General features: G+C 35.5%; 1 protein-coding gene across 3 annotated transcripts; it reads right to left on the bottom strand.

Annotated features, from left to right (window-relative positions):
* Positions 1 to 1,044: 1,044 nt before the first annotated feature.
* On the bottom strand, positions 1,045 to 14,743 carry zdhhc13 (zDHHC palmitoyltransferase 13). 3 transcript variants are annotated; one of them, XM_008405971.2, is made up of 17 exons: positions 14,657 to 14,743; positions 13,076 to 13,296; positions 11,826 to 11,948; positions 11,058 to 11,135; positions 9,942 to 10,086; positions 9,782 to 9,846; positions 8,312 to 8,474; positions 7,890 to 8,015; positions 7,677 to 7,810; positions 7,496 to 7,596; positions 6,056 to 6,189; positions 5,908 to 5,970; positions 5,734 to 5,827; positions 5,128 to 5,211; positions 4,897 to 5,054; positions 3,728 to 3,825; positions 1,045 to 1,624 (listed from the first exon to the last, which is right to left on the bottom strand). In XM_008405971.2, the coding sequence occupies exons 1-17, from the start codon at positions 14,678 to 14,680 to the stop codon at positions 1,486 to 1,488; spliced, it is 1,950 nt and encodes a 649-aa protein (XP_008404193.1). In that variant the 5' UTR covers positions 14,681 to 14,743; the 3' UTR covers positions 1,045 to 1,485. The 3 variants fall into 3 exon arrangements, with proteins under 3 accessions (XP_008404193.1, XP_008404194.1, XP_008404195.1); XM_008405972.2 differs by having other exon boundaries at positions 6,065 to 6,189; XM_008405973.2 differs by lacking the exon at positions 14,657 to 14,743 and adding an exon at positions 14,499 to 14,623.
* Between the last annotated feature and the right edge of the window lie 2,643 nt (positions 14,744 to 17,386).

Here is a 17,386-nt window from a genome sequence, read left to right as displayed (position 1 = left end):
AAAAAGGTCATACTTTAATGTTTGATTTTAATTTTCCAAAAAGTAATTTATACCCCAGATGGGTATAAATTACCCATGGCCCGATGGCATAAATTAATCATCTCCAAACAAATTAAAGTAAAAGTTACAGCTTAGTGATATGGTTCAAAATACATTTTTTGATTTGATTTTTTTCTCACTTTTTCTAAAATACAAATTAGTAATGACAGAAAATATTTTCCAAAAGTAGCTTTTATTTCAATCACCCCTTCTGTGAATGACAGTTTTAAGGCCAGGCTACAATAATGCTTGTTTAATTGTGACCATAGTCATATTAGCAGAATAAAGTCATTTTTACCAGAAGAAAGTCTTAAACTTATGAGAAAAAAATCATTTTCAATGAGAAAAAAAGCTTCTAGTTATCAAGATTTGATACAACCAGCTCAGTTTGTTTCTCAATCGACTTCATTCTCATTTTACTACATCTGTGTTCTTGTAATATTATGACTTTATTCTCATGATTTAAAAAAAGATCTGAATTCAAAGTCCCAACAAACAGAAGTTTCAAAACTTGTCAAACAAGATGGCTGCCCTGGCAGTGCTGGCATTACTCTGAACTATTGAAGCCCAAGGGGTGTTCTGGTGAAATCCAGATTTAACCAAAATTAATGTAAAAAAAAAAAAAACAAACTGAAATTTGATTAACTTTTTTTCTATTGCAGATATAATAAAAGTTGGAAATTTTCACCAAAAAAGTAAAACATTGGAGATTAATCTCAGAAATATTCCAGAAAAACAATTTGGAAACTTCTCTGTGTGGAAAGTTGAACATTTTTGACTTTTGAAACTCCAAAAGTCTAAAATTTACAAGATTGAAAATTTTTCAGAAAAAGTATATATTGAATTAATCTTAGAGAAAAATGCTTGAAAATTTGATAAACGTTTCCATGTTTACCTGCAGAAATTTACCTATTATTTTTTTCTATCTATCTACAATGTCAGCCAATTGGTACAAAAGGGAGCTTAGAATCCAGCTAGTCATGAATTATATCAAGTTTTCAGTCATTTAAAAACAAAAAATCTTACTTTTATTAAGACCCAAGTGAAATTGAGCTCTAAACAGTTAGAAAGACAGGCACATGATTGCTTTATTGAAGTATATAATAGTGGTCATTTGTTATGAAACGCATGCAGCTTTTACAAAAGTCATAAAACCGAACCGTTTACATTTACAAAGATTGTTTCTTCTTCCTGGATGATAAAAATAGGCTTAACGTGTCCATAAAAACAGCACAAAATGCCCAGAACTATTCAGGCCGTAAGGATTTCCCGTCTCCACCCTCTCTGGTCGAGTGTAAGGCAGCAGCAGACGACATCTACACCAACCTCTACTATCGGAAAGTCTTTCTTTACAAGGAGCCAACGGATGGAGAAATAAATAAATACATTCTGTGCTTTTGGTCCAGAAAGCAGAGTCCGACCCGGACATGCGGAGGAGGGAGGAGGTCAGACCATGTTGATTTGATCAAACAGGTACTGGTCCCGTTGGGGCTGGAACTGGGCCGTCCAGTCGACGACGGCCGGCTTGCAGAGGCCGCAGCAGCGCAGCTGGAAAAACGAAGCCAGGTTCTGGACCACGCCCATGCTGCAGACAGACGGGTCAGAAAGAGAGTCCATCAGTCGGAGAAATGGGGAACTCGTCCTGTAACTTTCAGTTTGTTTATGTTAAAACCATCAGTTTAATAAAGTGAAAAATGCCATGTCTGAATGATGAGCAGTCATCATGACAAACATATACATTTAGAACTTAAAATGGAAAAACCTTTTATTTGTATGTACCAGAGGTGGGGACTCGAGTCACATGACTTGGACTCGAGTCGTTAAAATCACGACTTGAGACTTGACTTGAAAAAATGCTCAAAGACTCGGACTTGACTTTGACTTTTCATGCCATTAACTTGGAACTTGACTCGACTTGAAGCTGTTTACTTGAAAAGACTTGATATTTTTTACTCAGTCTTAAAATTTAAAACACATTATTTATAAAGTGGCGTCATTAATTAATTTCACTCATTCCGTATCAACRTGCGCAGACCGTCCCTCTGTTTCTCCTGTGTGCGTAGCTGCAGCTCAACCAATCAAATTAACAGGATTTGGACATTTAAAAAAAACGCGGTGACGCTGCAGAGCTCAGGGAACGAAAGACGAAATAACGGCTCGAATATGCTTCCGCGAGTAATTTCTTTTGGCTACGTAGGTTATGAACTTTCGAATAAAAAACGAACTGCAACTTGTAAAACACGCAAGAAGAGAATATCGCATGGAGATGCCACGACTTTGTCCAACTTTGTCCTGCATTTGAAGCTTCACAAAGACGGTAGGTGGCGCTTTTCTTTTGCTGTAAGATAGWTGACTTTAGCTAACTTCGTGTTAGCATGTGTACTCCGGGTTAAATTGGTGATGATTTACCATAAATCCGGTCMTTCAAATGCCTCCACAAATAATGTGCVCCGTGTTATTAGCTCAGGAAGCCGGTGGATAGTGAGCGGGGCTCCGGAACAGAAAGCAGATTCTGGACCTGAACTCAGGGAACAGAGTCTCTCTGTCCATCATGATGATGAGCCGGTCCAGTATCATCTAAGGATGGTTGGGGTATCTGAAGACATCTACGTTGGGAAATGATATTGTTTACTGCAGTCAGTGCATTAAGTCAACTGTTTTTTGACTTAATGCACTGACTGACTGTCACATGTCGCACAGAGCCCATTTCCAAGTAGTATAGCTGCTGTAAAAACAAAATTAAAAAATCCCTTTTTTTTTTTTGGCCATCTTTCAAAAAATTCTGTAAAAATAAAAATTGTACAATCTCACTGACCCTGAATATAACACTAAGTGGGATAGTTAACTGAGTAGGACATAAAATAATGAGCTCATTATTTTGTGTTTAGTGATTCTGACCAGCTTGATTCACACAACATGTTTTTATCAATATTGATGTGAAACTGGCTGTAGATTTAACCCACTTGGCCTGACAGATATTTATTTTACCATCACATCCAAATTCAAAACCACTCCACTTTATTTGCAATGATTTTGATTTTTTCATGTGGTTTATTTGTTAAAACAGACCAAATACAGTGACTGTCCCAAATAAATTTTGTGTTTAGAATATCTGGCCCATATTTACGGAGGACTGAAACTAACATGCTTAGAAATAAAAGCAGAAAAATAAATGCACCAGACCTTCCTGAGTTTACTTGTGATAACTTCATATATACTTATTTCATTTTTTTAAAACTTTTTTTAATTGAATATCAAGTTTAACAGAACTGCGCACTAAAGAGGTCCAATTGAAAAATGTTTTTTATACTTTATGTTCAGCTGCACATGTTCTATCATTTGAGACAAATACAGATTTTAATGGTCTATTATTTGAATTTTATGTATAATTGCAAATTACAAAAAAAATAACAAATAAAAACGACCCAAAATGACTTGAAATTAAAGGTTCCTGACTTGAGACTTGACTTGACTTGAGACTTGCAACACAGTGACTTGGTCACACCTCTGGTATTTACTATATACTTCCTATTATGCAACTTTTTAAAATCAAATTATTAATTGGTTAATCTAAAAAAAAAATCTAAAAATGTAAAATAAAAGCAGTAAATAAATAAAAACTTGCCTCAAGATTCCAGTACCAGTTAGTTCCCATGATAAAGAATGAAATAAATATCGGTGAACTCACTTGAATGGATTTTGTCTCAGGGAACCGGATTGTCTCATTCTCCGTTGCTGCAGCAACAGATTAGTTCTCTCCGGAGTCGTTAATCCCAGGAATGCAATCTGCACCGAGACAAAGAAACAATTATTCCACATACAAAATGTCCATCAGATGAGTAAAGTAACAAGACAGCGTAGGGCTGGACAATAAATCAACAGCAAGATGCATCACAATAAACACATGATCAATACCAATAGATAATGCGTCTGGCAGAATGTTCAATAATTTAATTGAACTCCGATCCAGAACTGCACAGCATTCTGGGGGATGTAGGCAGAGGAAAGGCATTAGCCACTCAACCTCTCACATGTAGCTAAGCTAAGTTGTGGCATCAACTCACTCACTCGGTTGTCACCTAGCAACTCACTCAGTCTTTGGTTACCTAGCAACAATTTTAGTGACTTGCAGTTTAAATTTTTGCCACCATAGATCATAGCTGCTCAAAAAATAATAATAAAAAAACAACCGCATGAAGTGAAAAGATTATGCCACTAGCTTGGTAATATTTCAGATATTTAAAACAAAAAAACTCATTAATAATTATATTTACCGATATGAAACGCTTATATTGTGACGTTGTTTTTCAGCCATGTTGCCCAGCCCTAATGAAGGATCTGGAATAAATACAAGCTACAACATCATTTAATTTCCATTTGTGATCAATAAAGTATTTTTCAATTGAATTGAATACAGCAGTAAAAACCAGCTGACCAAAAGTGCTGGAACTCAGCCTAGGTTGCTAGGAGACGGGCGGAATTCATCTGGGGTTGCTAGGTAACCGGCTGGGCTTCGTTGGGGTTACTAGATGAAGGGCAGTACCTGCTGATATATGACATTCTGGACGTTTTTGAAAAAACTAATTTTTTAGTTTAGTTTTAGTTTTTTTTTTTTACGTTTGGTTTGTTTTTAGAAGCAGCAAAAACTCAAATGGAAGAATACATCCCCCGTTCAGTGGTTTGTTTTTACTGAAACTACATACAGATAATTAAGACTCCCATTTTTTTTATGAAAAACTGACTTGTCAAAGAAGTCACATTTGTAGTTAACTTGTAATAGTTGAATCAGTTTGAGTATGGAGTCCGTTGCACTAATTAAACGGTATTTAAAACTCATCAACACATTCCAGGCGTCACCTGGTAGAGCTGCCCAATCAGGAACAAAGTGGACCAGCAGGTGTGGTAGAAGGACAGCACAAAGATGGCGAGCACCCAGGGAGAGCAGCTGACCACCGCCGACACCACGCCCCACACACCCTGCTCCTCGTAACGCAGCGAACAGTGACTGGCCCAGTCTGAGAACAGCAACATATTATCATTACACCGATACTCCAGCTTCTGTGGCTCCATGTCAGCTGAGTCACTCACATGAAAAACAACCGTAGATCATCCAGCCCCCCATCACGGAGAGGGAGAGCAGCAAAAGCACAAAATAGTAATGATTCCTGGCACCTGAAACAACAAAATAATAGTTTATATTCAGCATAACTTGCGTGGGAAACATAGGAAAATGTGTTTTTAATAATCTGCCAGTGGAAATAGTTTTTCATCAATATTAAGGAATTACTGACAAAACAAACTAAGCTAAACTAAGATAAATAGCTAAATAGATACTTTATTAATCCTTTTCTGTTAAGGAAATTGTAATATCTGGTAATATCTTGCAGACATGTTATTTGTAAGTTAGTTTTATCTTATTTCAAGCAGAGTAAGATGTTTCCACAAAAAAGTAAACCAAAAAATATATCTATATTTTGTATTTTTGCCTTAATGTAAATACTTGCTGTAGTACTTGTTTATAGAAATATTGTTTAAATTATAAAAATCTACAGGTTTTAGCCTCTTTGCATGTAAGAATCCATCAAAAATGTTTTGCTTTCCTAAAAATGTTGCAGATTTTTCTTAACCAATCAAAAGCATTTTTTACATTTTCAGTGGAGTAAAACAGCGTTTCTATAATTCATTCATCTGTACCTATGCAGGTGTTGGTCCATACAGAGTGGTGGTCCTGCTTCGCCACGCATGTATCGCAGCTGAAGCAGTGAACCGCTCTCACTGGTTTCCTAACCTGCGATAGTGGAAGTCATTTTAGATCATTCAGGTAACTTATCGTTGCATTAAAGTTTAAAAACCTGTGGATCGCCTCACCATACAGGAAGTGCAAAATACCCTGGGGTCCAAACAGCCAGCCTCGGCCAGCACCACCACGTTCTGAATCCCAAACAGAAAAGGTCTCATCAAGTTGTGGAAACAGTTCTTTGTAAGACGCCTTGAACTGGTCGACAAATTTAAAGACCTTTCCCACCATTTTCTTCTGCTCTTCAGTGGCTTTGATGAAACCCGGGTCCGTCCGGCAGGTCCGCAGGAAGTAGTAGAGGAAAGCAGTGGCGTTCAGGGTGAACAGCACCTGAACTGCTGTGTTGGATAGATGTGGATTTAAGTTAAGAAACTTAAAAAACAAAGAGAAAGAACAAGAAAACCAAACTCATTTTATTAAAACTTGCTTTGTATAGTTTATAAACCAATGCCAACCTGGTTAACTACATACGAGATGTTCAGTCCCGCCTTTTTTTGACCTCCTTTCTGTTTTAGGACCTCTTGTCACTTTAAATCCAAATAAGTTCCGCTGTGGTTGCTAGGTAACGGGGCTAGGCTTTGCTGGGGTTGCTAGGTAACGAGGACTGCCTCGTTTTACATCTGAGTTGTGCCAAAAAACACAACTCAGATGTTTTTAAAGTATTGTGCTGCTTTTAGAAGTAGTAGAAACCAAAATGGACGTACATAATTAATATGAATAAGAACATATTATGTGTTTATTTATTCTGCATTTAAAAGTCTCCCAAGTTTTCAGGTTCATATTTAATTTTATCCATGGGTCATTTATTCATATGAGGTTGTTTTTTTTTAATATATTTTAATATTAAATGGGGTATATTTTGTTACGGTGCTGCTGTAACAAGAGAATTTCCCATTGTGGGATTAATAAAATATTATCCTACTGTATTCTACAAACTTCCAAAATGTGAATTTTGCATCATAGGTTCCCTTTAAACATTAAAGTTTGGGAAAATTACTGGATATGAAGACAGAAATTCAGGGTCACATCAATGTTTTTTTCAGCTTTAAAAACAAAACAAAAGTTACAACAATAATCCCTGCCTGATGTAAAACATCATATCTGTTATGCTATACTTTACACTGCAAAAACACAAAATCTTACCAAGTATTTTTGGTCTTTCTAGTGCAAATATCTTAGTACACTGGAAATAAGACAAAACTAGTTTATTATGATCTAACAGTAGAATTAGCACTTTTTCATCATTATTAAATCAATCCAATTTTATTTGTATAGCACATTTCAGCAGCAAGGGATTTCAAAGTGCTTTACATAATTAAAATAAAAAAACAGCATGTGACATTGAATAAACAGTAAGAAAGAGATTTTGAAAAAAAAAGTTAATTTACTTAAAACAAGCTCCTATATCTTGTTTAAAACTTATTAGTTAGTTTTGGACTAAAATAATTGCACTAGAAACTAGACTAAAAATACTTGGTAATATTTTGTGTTTTGCAGTGTAGGCATTAAAAATAACAGCAGCCCAAATCAGGGAGAACATTTACATTCCTTTCAAACTGAAATGGGCAACAATCTGAATGATAATAAAAAATGTTTGTTTTTTTTCTTCGTAAAAAGAACCAAAACAAAAATGTTTGTTTCTTTGAACAGAAAGGATATCAGGCAGGAACCGGAGACACCAGGTGACGAGCATCCAGAACACTGAAGCCATCAGAGACGACGGCGGCAGCAGAGACTGAAAATCTGGGTTTGGGAAGTTCCTGTTTTAAATGCAAATGGTTCTGATCAACATCCAAACTCCTGCATTTACATTTGAATCTGCAGGCAAACCGGTTCTCACCTCGAGGCCAGGTTAATCACTCCCACCACGCAGGCTAACAAGATGCTTTTGAGCAACCACGACTCGGAGTTCATGTCAAATATTGCACCAACACATCCAAATATGGCTGTGCAAAACAGGAACTGCACCAAAACCTTTAAAAAAAATAAACAAAACGATGTTAAAGCGGTTCTGATTTCTGTTAGTGTACGATCAAGAGCCTTAAGTCTGTACCTTGTATCTGAGAATAAAGCGTAAACAGCGGGAATTGGAGCGAATCCTCTCCTGCTTGGTGACGTTGAGCATGTGGATGAGCAGCGGGCTCTGGACCTGGTGGGCCAGGTCCATGGGTGTGTGACCCTGAGGAAGAAACACACAAATCAAAAGGGAACAATTCATCTTAGCTCAAATTATAATATTAAATAAATGAACAGGAAAAAAAGAAAGAGAAAATAAATCAAAAAAGATGTTTATTGAATGAATTTTAGTTCAGTTATCAGTAAAATACTAATAAAAATGGTTATTAGGTTAAATCTGAAGCTAAAAGTGGAAAACAAAAAAACATCTCAAAACAAATTGTATTCATGTGGCATTCGTCCCACAGAGAGACAAACGGACTGAAGCCTTCACTTTTCTCTGAAACGTGTGAAACTCACGTTGATGTTTTCAGCGTCCACACTAGCTCCAGCCTCCAACAGGATGTGGGCAGCGTCAACGTTTCCCGCCAGCACTGCGCAATGCAACGGCGTGTTCCTGTTAACTTTGTCCACAGCGCTCACCGAGGCGTTGTTCTTGATGAGAAAGTTTGTGGGTTCGGGCCTGAAGCAGAAAAAACATGAAATGTTAGCACTTTACGGCTGATTATTTAATTAATGGTGACCTGCTACACTTTCTTGAACAGCTTAGAAAAGGTTTATGGGCAAAACAAAACATGTTCACAACATTTCTTGCACAAAATCATTGATAGGTAATGAGATGTTCTTTCAGAATGAGCTGTTTTAGGGTGTCCTGTCACTTTAAATCCAAATAAGATGCTGCTGGCCACGCCCCCCCAACTCATCGTTTACACTGACACATGAAAATGGCTGCAAATAGATGAGCAATTATACAACCGTACAACTTTGAAAAGCATCAGTGGAGACTCCTACACAAACAACAAGAATGCAGAAAGTTGTTTCTGGATGTTAAGTCAACAACAAAACTCTTGTACTTTCCAGCAGCCATTGTATAGCACATAAAGCCGAAAAGCCACCTGACCAAAGGTACTGGAGCTCGGCTTTTGTTGCTAGGTAACGAGACAGTACCCGTCAAATGTGACTTCTGCAGGTTTTTAAAAAGCCAAATTTTCTAAAAAGGCTTTGGCTGTTTTTTAGAAGCAGTATAGACCCAAATGGAACTACAAAAACATCCAAAATGTGAATTTTGCATTACAGATTCCCTTTAAACATTAAAGTTTAGGGAAGTTACTGGATATAGTCAGAGACAGAAAGATGAATTCTGGATCAAATTTTTTTTTTCTTTCAGTTTAAAAGGAAGGAAAAAGTTACAACCATAATCTCTGCCTGATATAAAACAACATATCTTACTCTTATGCTATACTTTAGGCATTAAAAGTAACAGCAGTACAAATCAGAGGAAACCTTTTCCTTCCACTCAAACTGAAAATCGTTTCTGGATGGTAAGGCAACAACAAAACACTTCACTTTTCCAGCAGTCATTGTACAGCACATACAGAGAAAAAAACTAGGTGACCAAACATGCTGGAACTCTGCTTGGGTTGCTAAGTAACAGGCTGGACTTCACTGGGGTTGCTAGGCAACGGGCTGGACTTCGCTGGAGTTGCTAAGTAACGGGTTGGACTTTGCTGGGGTTGCTAGGCAACGGGCTGGACTTCGCTGGGGTTGCTAGGTTTTGTAAAACAACTAAAAGACATTGTCCAAAAAACATTAAAAAAAGAAAAACACCAGATGTTTTCAAGTGCTTGGGCTGTTTTTTTTTTTAAAGAAACAGCTGAGACCCAAATGGAAGTATAAAATGTGTAAATGTAAATTTTGCATGGTAGGTTCCCTCTAATGAGATTTTTCAGATAAGTGTAGCCAGAAGCAGAATAAAACAAAACCTCTTACCCAATAATCTTCTGTGCTGCTAACATCAGTGGTGTCTGTCCGTTACAGTCAGGCACATCCACTTCCTGAACATAACAAAGCACCAAGAGGGGAAAAAAAGATCAAATTAAAGAGAAACAACAGCTGGCTCAGTGGAAAAATGAACTTTATGGAGTCTGACCTCTCCCTTAGCCATGAGATAAGCGGCTATGGCCATGTGCTGGAAGAGGATGGCGAGGTGGAGCGAGCGGTAACCCTCCCCGTCTGTGATGGACGGGTCTGCTCCGTATCTCATCAACTGGATCACAATGGGAAGGTGGCCCTGTCTGTTCACACACAAAGCAACAAAACACAAGAGACAACGACATGGAAAAGCAGTGGAAGTGGAGAAAATCAGTTCTGCAGCAAATACACTTAAACATAAGCATGTTGCAAGTAGCAACAAATGAATTAATCGCCTGATAAATTGAGACAAGCTTGATAATTTCCATTTGGATGAATTGTTTTTCTCAACTGGCTCCTTTTGTGAAGAGTAATTCTGCTTACAGAGACTTCAGTATCCATTTTATTTGTTTATATTAAATATGTATAATGTCTTCAGGGTGCAAAGTTAAATGTTTGTTAGAAATCAAAGTTTGAGAATGTGTTCTTATTATCGCTTATCGCAGTAACTTCTGGAACAATTTATCATCCAGCAAAATTTGCTTTGTGACACGTCTATTTAAATCTACAAATGCAACAAACTTAGTATTTTTTAATGCTGAATTTTCCAACTGATGACTCATCTGAATACAAATTAGTGTTGAATTGATTAATTTTATCAATCGTGATTAATTGATTATTGAAATATTCGTCAACTAATGTTTTAGTAATTGATTCATCCTTAACTGGAGTACTCAAACTCAAAAAAGGCAATTTACTGAAAATACAAATACATATTCACAGTAGAAATTAAGTCAAAACTGTACAAAATATATAAAAACATTTTAATCTAAGATGAAAACACCTTTGTGTGTAAATATGTTTTATCCAAAACTCCAGTGGCAGTTTTAGCTTCACCTGGTTCATATTTACAAAAGAAGTGCCATGTTGTTCCATTTTAGGCAATAAATATATTTTCTTAAATACATTTAAAATGTGATCCTGATGTTGTATAAAAATGGCTAATCTGGTTAACATAAAATGTGTAGAATGTCCATTCTTTAATACGATTAATCGATTGACATATTAATCAATTACAAAAACAATCATTAGTTGCAGTTAAATTAATGAGTCAAATTAGATCAATAACTCCAACCTTATGGCCCAGTGGAGGGGAGTCGAGTTCAGGTCTCCTCCCAGCTGGTCAACAATGGCCCCTTTGGACATATAATACCTAAAAAACACCAAAATCACAAAAAGACGTTGATTTATTACACAAAAACCCAGACTTTACCGAGTAATCACTTTGTTTAAGATATTCTTACATAAATTTAATATAAAAATGTTTAAAAAAATAAATACAAATCAAATTTTGAGACCATAATCTGTAGTTAAAAAAAATAAAATAATGCTTCAATAAAACACAAAATCAAGTATTTTTAATCTACTTTTTATTGGACACATGAAATAAGGTAAAATTAACTTAAGTATTTTTCTGCAAGATATTGGCGCTTATTTTAACTGAATATTGCTTAATATTTTTGACAGAGTAGAATTTCCACTGGGATTATTTCACTTTAACAAAATATTTTTTCCGTGTTTAAAGTGAAATAATTATCCAGTGGAACTTTTTCATCAATATTGAGGAATTATTTACTTATATTTTGCTGAAAATTATACTTGTAAGTTAGTTTAGTCTTTTTTAAAGTGTGCCAAGATATTTTCACTAGAATCTATACCAAAAAGTTTTGGTAAGATTTTGTGCTTTTGCAGTGTAAAAGCATCATATTTAATATATCTTGATTTGAATGTTGGTCACAGTGACTCACTGTAACAAATCAACATGTTGGTGTATTTTTGTTATGATTTAAGCATCATAAAACAACAAACTGAGGTAGAGATGCTTTCAGAAACTCTGCCTTACTTGACCAGCTCTGAGCGGTTGTTGATGGCCGCCCAGTGCAGCAGAGACACGTTCTCTTTGTCTGGCTGCCTGACGTCGTATCCGGCCTCCACCAGCTCCTTACAGCGCTCCAGGATCCCAAACCTGACCAGGCAAAAACAGACGCAACATACTCACACAGAATAAAGTCACTAAAAATGCAGCTCAAGATGAAGAAAGCCTGTTATTGGCTGAATATGGTGGAGTCAAAGTAAACGGTCATTAGTTCACTGAACTGGTAAAACAAGTTATTCCTATCAGATTTAGACAAAATGACTTCATCATATCTTTGCGCTGTAAGGTTGAAAACTTTAAAAACTTTATACCCTTTAATACAAGTTAATTGTTGGAATATAAATCATATATGATTGATTTTCTTTGGAGAATGAAAATAAATTAAAAAACAATCTTTTATTCACCACAGTTGATTTAAATTAGCAAGAAAACAGTTAAAATAAAACAGTTTTCCTAAACTACCTGAAAGAAAGATGGGAGGCTTCTTTGTTCACATTTTAAATAAAACTATTAAATTCTGTAACTTTCTTGAATTCATTTAAGCTAAAGCACTTATTTCTACCAATAACTTGGCAAAAAGAGGAACACAATGTCACTGAACACTTGCTCCTGTTATTTGACTTGAGTTTTAAAAAAAGTATTTAAACTGCAGCATATTTTTCAGAAGCCAATTTTAGTTCCTAATCATTCCTACTTTAATCATTTTTGAATTTTTATTCTCATCTTTTTCAAGTGCAAAAGTCATTTGATTATTGGCAAACAGTAGCTGCGTTTCCATCACAAATATGTGTAAAACGTTGTCAATATTCCACTAATGTCAAAAGAACACATAACATATAAATATTAATGTTTCCATTAAATAAGAAAAACAATTAATGTCACACATGAATTAAGTTTGTTCAGGCGATAAGTCATTAAAAATATGCAGCGCCACCATCCTTCAACTACTTCCTGTCTTCTTTGTCGTTTCTGCCAGAAGTAACATCCTGCTGTTGATCATGTGACTTATGTGATGTGAAAAAAGAAACCTTCCCATTGCAGTTTTGTGAAATAAACCAATTTCGATAGTTGAAAATCCACCTCATCATAGAATCAAGAATTTTTAATTGAAAATCAAGTTTTTTCAAAATTTGCGTGTTTAAATTAAATGAATTTACTTCAGAAATGTAAAAGTTGGATGGAAGCGCAGCTAGCATTGAGAGGAAAGCAGCACTCACTGCGTTGCCTTGACGATGTCCCAGCTGCTGCTGTCGTCCATCTGCGACCGTTTCTTCGGCTGCTGGCTGATGTCCATGACCGGGTCGGGACCTTTGCCCATCTGCCCGTAAGCAGGCATGTACATGTTGGTCATCCCGCCGAAGGCTGCAGCTCTGGGCCCGTGGCTGTGAGAGTGACCCGCGTTGCCATGGTGACAGCCGTCACGCCCGTGGCTGTGACCCTGCAACGTGGAAACCCAAACCTAAATAACCTCCAGTTATACAGTCATTTAAAATATGTTTTCACAAGTTTTGCCCTTTACCCCACATCATCTACTGCTGTCTGGATGACCAATTGCAAGGCGGAGCAGGTAACAAATTTACTACAAAATGACTCAATGTGTACAAGCTGTAAAGTTTAGCAAGTGAGATAGCAAACAATTACAGTTCACACTTCTCTAGAGGTACTTTAGGTCCAGGAAGAGGAGATAAAAGTGTAATACTTAAAGAAATATTGTGCAACCACATTCAATTCTCACTTAAAAACCTCATTTTTATTCCTCGACACTCAAAGCAAACTTCTTTATTCCCAATTTTGAGTCTGTATTAGATGCATTTTTTATAGCTGCACTTTTTTAAAAGCTGTATTCTTCATAAAATTGAGAAAATTACAAAAAGCTTTTGAGCATTCTGTTCACAACAGAGTGCTTTCAGTCAGAGGTTTTCACAGAAAACCTGCTATGCAGACTGTTACAGGAGATACTTCCTGCTCACAGCCATCAAGATCTACAGCTCTTTGTATAAATTTGCATAAAATGAGCTAGAATAACATTTAATTTCTCTCTCGCCGCTATAAAGTATGTTTAAATTCAATTATTGTTTTATTTCATAGATTACACATGCAGAATATTTTGGTCAAACCTTAGTTTGGATCAAGCTGATAGTCTGATTTTGAATTAGCTTCATATGTCATTATAAACAAAATAAAACGTAATGAGAGAAAACTGAACTCATTTTCCGGCTCTCAGCAGGAAATGCGATGAATTTCCTGGAGGTTCGGTTTTTATCCGTCAGACTTCATTAGAACAGGTTTATCTGAGAGCAACATATGGAACGCCTAAACATTGTGTCACTCTTATAAATACTTTTATAAAACATATATGAGATTTTTATTGGTGAAAGGAGAAGATAACCAGAGTAAATCAGGCTATGAGTATGAAACGGTTAATGGCTGTCAATTCATCATAATGACAATACCAAAGTCGAAACGTTGTTGGTTTCCCTACAAGGAAACCAGGTAATTTAGCCAATTCAGGTGGGATTGGTTAGTTAAACGGGTCAGCTTGGTTTCACCTTACGAGGACTAGTTAAACTACAACAAATGAAGCAGGAATAACATTTCTGAATCAGCCTGAACAGGTTATTCCGCGTCACAGCAACTCACCGTGGGCTAAACTAAGCGGTAGCTTAGCTAGTCAATGCTAACATTCCGCTAAACTGACCTCAATTAAACAAAAATATGCGGGACACGTCTGACCCAAAAGAACCACAAGCTCACAACAGAACAATAAAAAGCAGCAAATGAAGGGAAATCCTACGTACAATACCGCCCTCATTCCAGTCCATCTCGGTGTCGCGGATCGAAGCGAAAGTTCCTGCATCTGGAACACAGGTTCAACTTCCGCCCAGAGCTTTTCAAAATAAAAGACAATCCTTTATAGATATTTGACTTGCTTTTTTTAGGTTTAAAAATAAAATAAAACGAACATTGATGTTGATTTGTGTCGAAAATGAAGTGAAAAGAAGCATAGTTTCCAACCGATTGGCTGGAAAAATACATCTAAAACACTACTACTGGTACTTTTAGTGGAAATTCAATGGAGTGCAATTTTCTCTTGGAAAAAAGTTGAAAAACTGTTAAAACCTGCATTTGTTACTATCTATATTTGAAAATGTTTGTTATAACAAGCTTCCTCAGTATGAAGAAGGCAAACATAACTTTAATTGGAATCATTAGGAATGGTAACAGTTTGATCTAAAGGGTGGAATGCAAGCATAAAAATATACAAATTATTTTTTATTTGTAATTTCAGATATTTTGTTCTGTAATAGGCTCAAATAAGAATAAAATATAAACTAAAGATTAAAACAAAAACATTGTTACCAACTTTAATTGAAAAATGTTTTTCCTTCTAATTAACACAATCTATTTGGTCCATTCATGTATCATTTTATTTAAACTTTCAAAACCACTATGATCTGTACACACACTCCCACTACTACTACTACTACTACTACTACTACTACTACTACTACTACTACTACTAATAATAATAATAATAATAATAATAATAATAATAATAATAATAATAATAATAATAATAATAATAATAATAATAAAACTTCCAGTCCAGTGTTTCACGAAATATTGGTTTGATGTAATTTTATTCTCCATTGAATTTGACACATTTTATTTTGAAAGGTTAAAATGGATTTCATTTTCCTTTCTTCTTCCGGAACACGCCACATTGATCTTCATTTTACTGCTGTTTTACTGCCACCCGCAGACTTTTGTAGCCGCTTCCTGCATTATTCAGAGTAAACATAAATACTTTAGATTCTCACAGGAGGAAAAATAAAGCAAATGCAACATTAAAACAGTTCCAGTTTGGAATACAGGAAGAACTCAGCATTAAACGCTTGAAATAAGCCGGTGAACTGCAACTTTGTGAAAGGTTGTTAAAAAGGAAGCTAAAAATGGACCAAATAACTCAACCGACCAGCCTGTTACCATGGAGATGCTGTTGTTTTTTTTATTTCAGCAGGACAAAACCTGAACATATTTACTTATTTAGCTCATGTTGCATCTTCTACTTACACTACCCTATGATTAAAAGACTGAAATCATCCTTATTTACATCTAAAGTGTAATTTAAATGAGTTTATTAAGCTAAAAATTATTAGTTATAGTGCTTTATGTCAAAACCTTTCTTAAAAATGGAATTAATCAAACATATATGGTGTTTAATTTCAATAATCAAGCTGAAATGGGAAAACAAACAGTAATTTTAAATTAAACCAAGTGTCCTGCATTTTCAAAAGCTGTCCAGCAGATGGCGCTACTGGATAATCTTTAATCAGAAGGTTTTCTTGTTTGTGAAAGGTTATTTAATAAAATGAAAGTTATGAAGCAAAAATACATTTTGAATATATTTATTCCTTGCGAAAAACGTGTTTAACTTTTTATTCTTGAGGAAAAAAAGTTTGTGAGAACACAAAACAAGTAAAATGTGTTAAATGTTTAATCTCTTCTAGTTTGCTCTGACCTTAAAGCAATAATTTTCTTTATTTTCCCCAATTAAAAAACCTGAAATATTGTGATTTTTTTCATGTATTTTACTTTCAGAGCAATAAAAAAACCTGTAATATTTTATGTTTGAACATATAACATACATAAAGTGTTTTAGGTTACTAACTGGAAAGAAAATATAAATTTTCTTCTACAAACTTTGCTGCATTTTGTCATGGAGGGGTGCCATCAAGTCTGAGTAAAAACTCACCAGATGTTTGTGAGAGAAAAATAAAAGCAAAAAACAAACAAAATAGACGAATTAAAGGAAAATCCAGTGTTGTACTTATTTGAAGTTTTAAGACAATAAAAACTTGCAATGGAAAATCTTATTCTAAAAAAATGACAAATAGTGTCGGAGCCTTTTTGCCATTTTGCGGCCACTAAAGATAAACCAAAGAGCAATAAATGGCCCGCGGACCGCACTTTGGACACCCCTGGTAGAGGATCTTGTTATAAAACTTTTGTAAACTCCTGATATAACAGGTGGAATCCCAGTGAAATACAGAGAAAACTGTTATTTTAATTAAACAAAATGCAGGGAGCTGCATATACAAGCCTTGTGAGTAAAATGTTAAACTGAAAGTGTTGCTGACATCCCACAGGATTTATTAGTCGCTCTATTTTAAAGAAAGCAGGATCCTTGTAGCTTAACCTCGACTCTAACCTTCCATGAGCTTGGGAATTAGCTGGTGTCTCATTAATTAATTAAGTGTAATTAATTAATTACATTTATGTTTTCTGTCCACTGAGGCCACTGATGATTAAAAAAATCTTCCCTGGTTCATTTGAACACTTTATTGTTACAGATACACAAAGTCATGGTTTTACTTTAAATTCAGAGCCGGCCCGAGGCATATGTGAGTTAAGCAGCTGCTTAGAGAAAAATCCAAAAGGTTTGACCCATTTCACACAGTTCAAAAGATACTGACAAAATGTATGGAAACTTTTGAAGAATTCAAAGAAAGTTACATATATATATA

Source organism: Poecilia reticulata, linkage group LG3 (genome assembly GCF_000633615.1).
Source record: "Poecilia reticulata strain Guanapo linkage group LG3, Guppy_female_1.0+MT, whole genome shotgun sequence".
In the NCBI taxonomy this organism is placed as follows: Eukaryota; Metazoa; Chordata; class Actinopteri; order Cyprinodontiformes; family Poeciliidae; genus Poecilia; species Poecilia reticulata.
The sequence above is the reverse complement of the archived record's forward strand: the minus strand, read 5'-3'. Positions and strand labels throughout refer to the sequence as shown.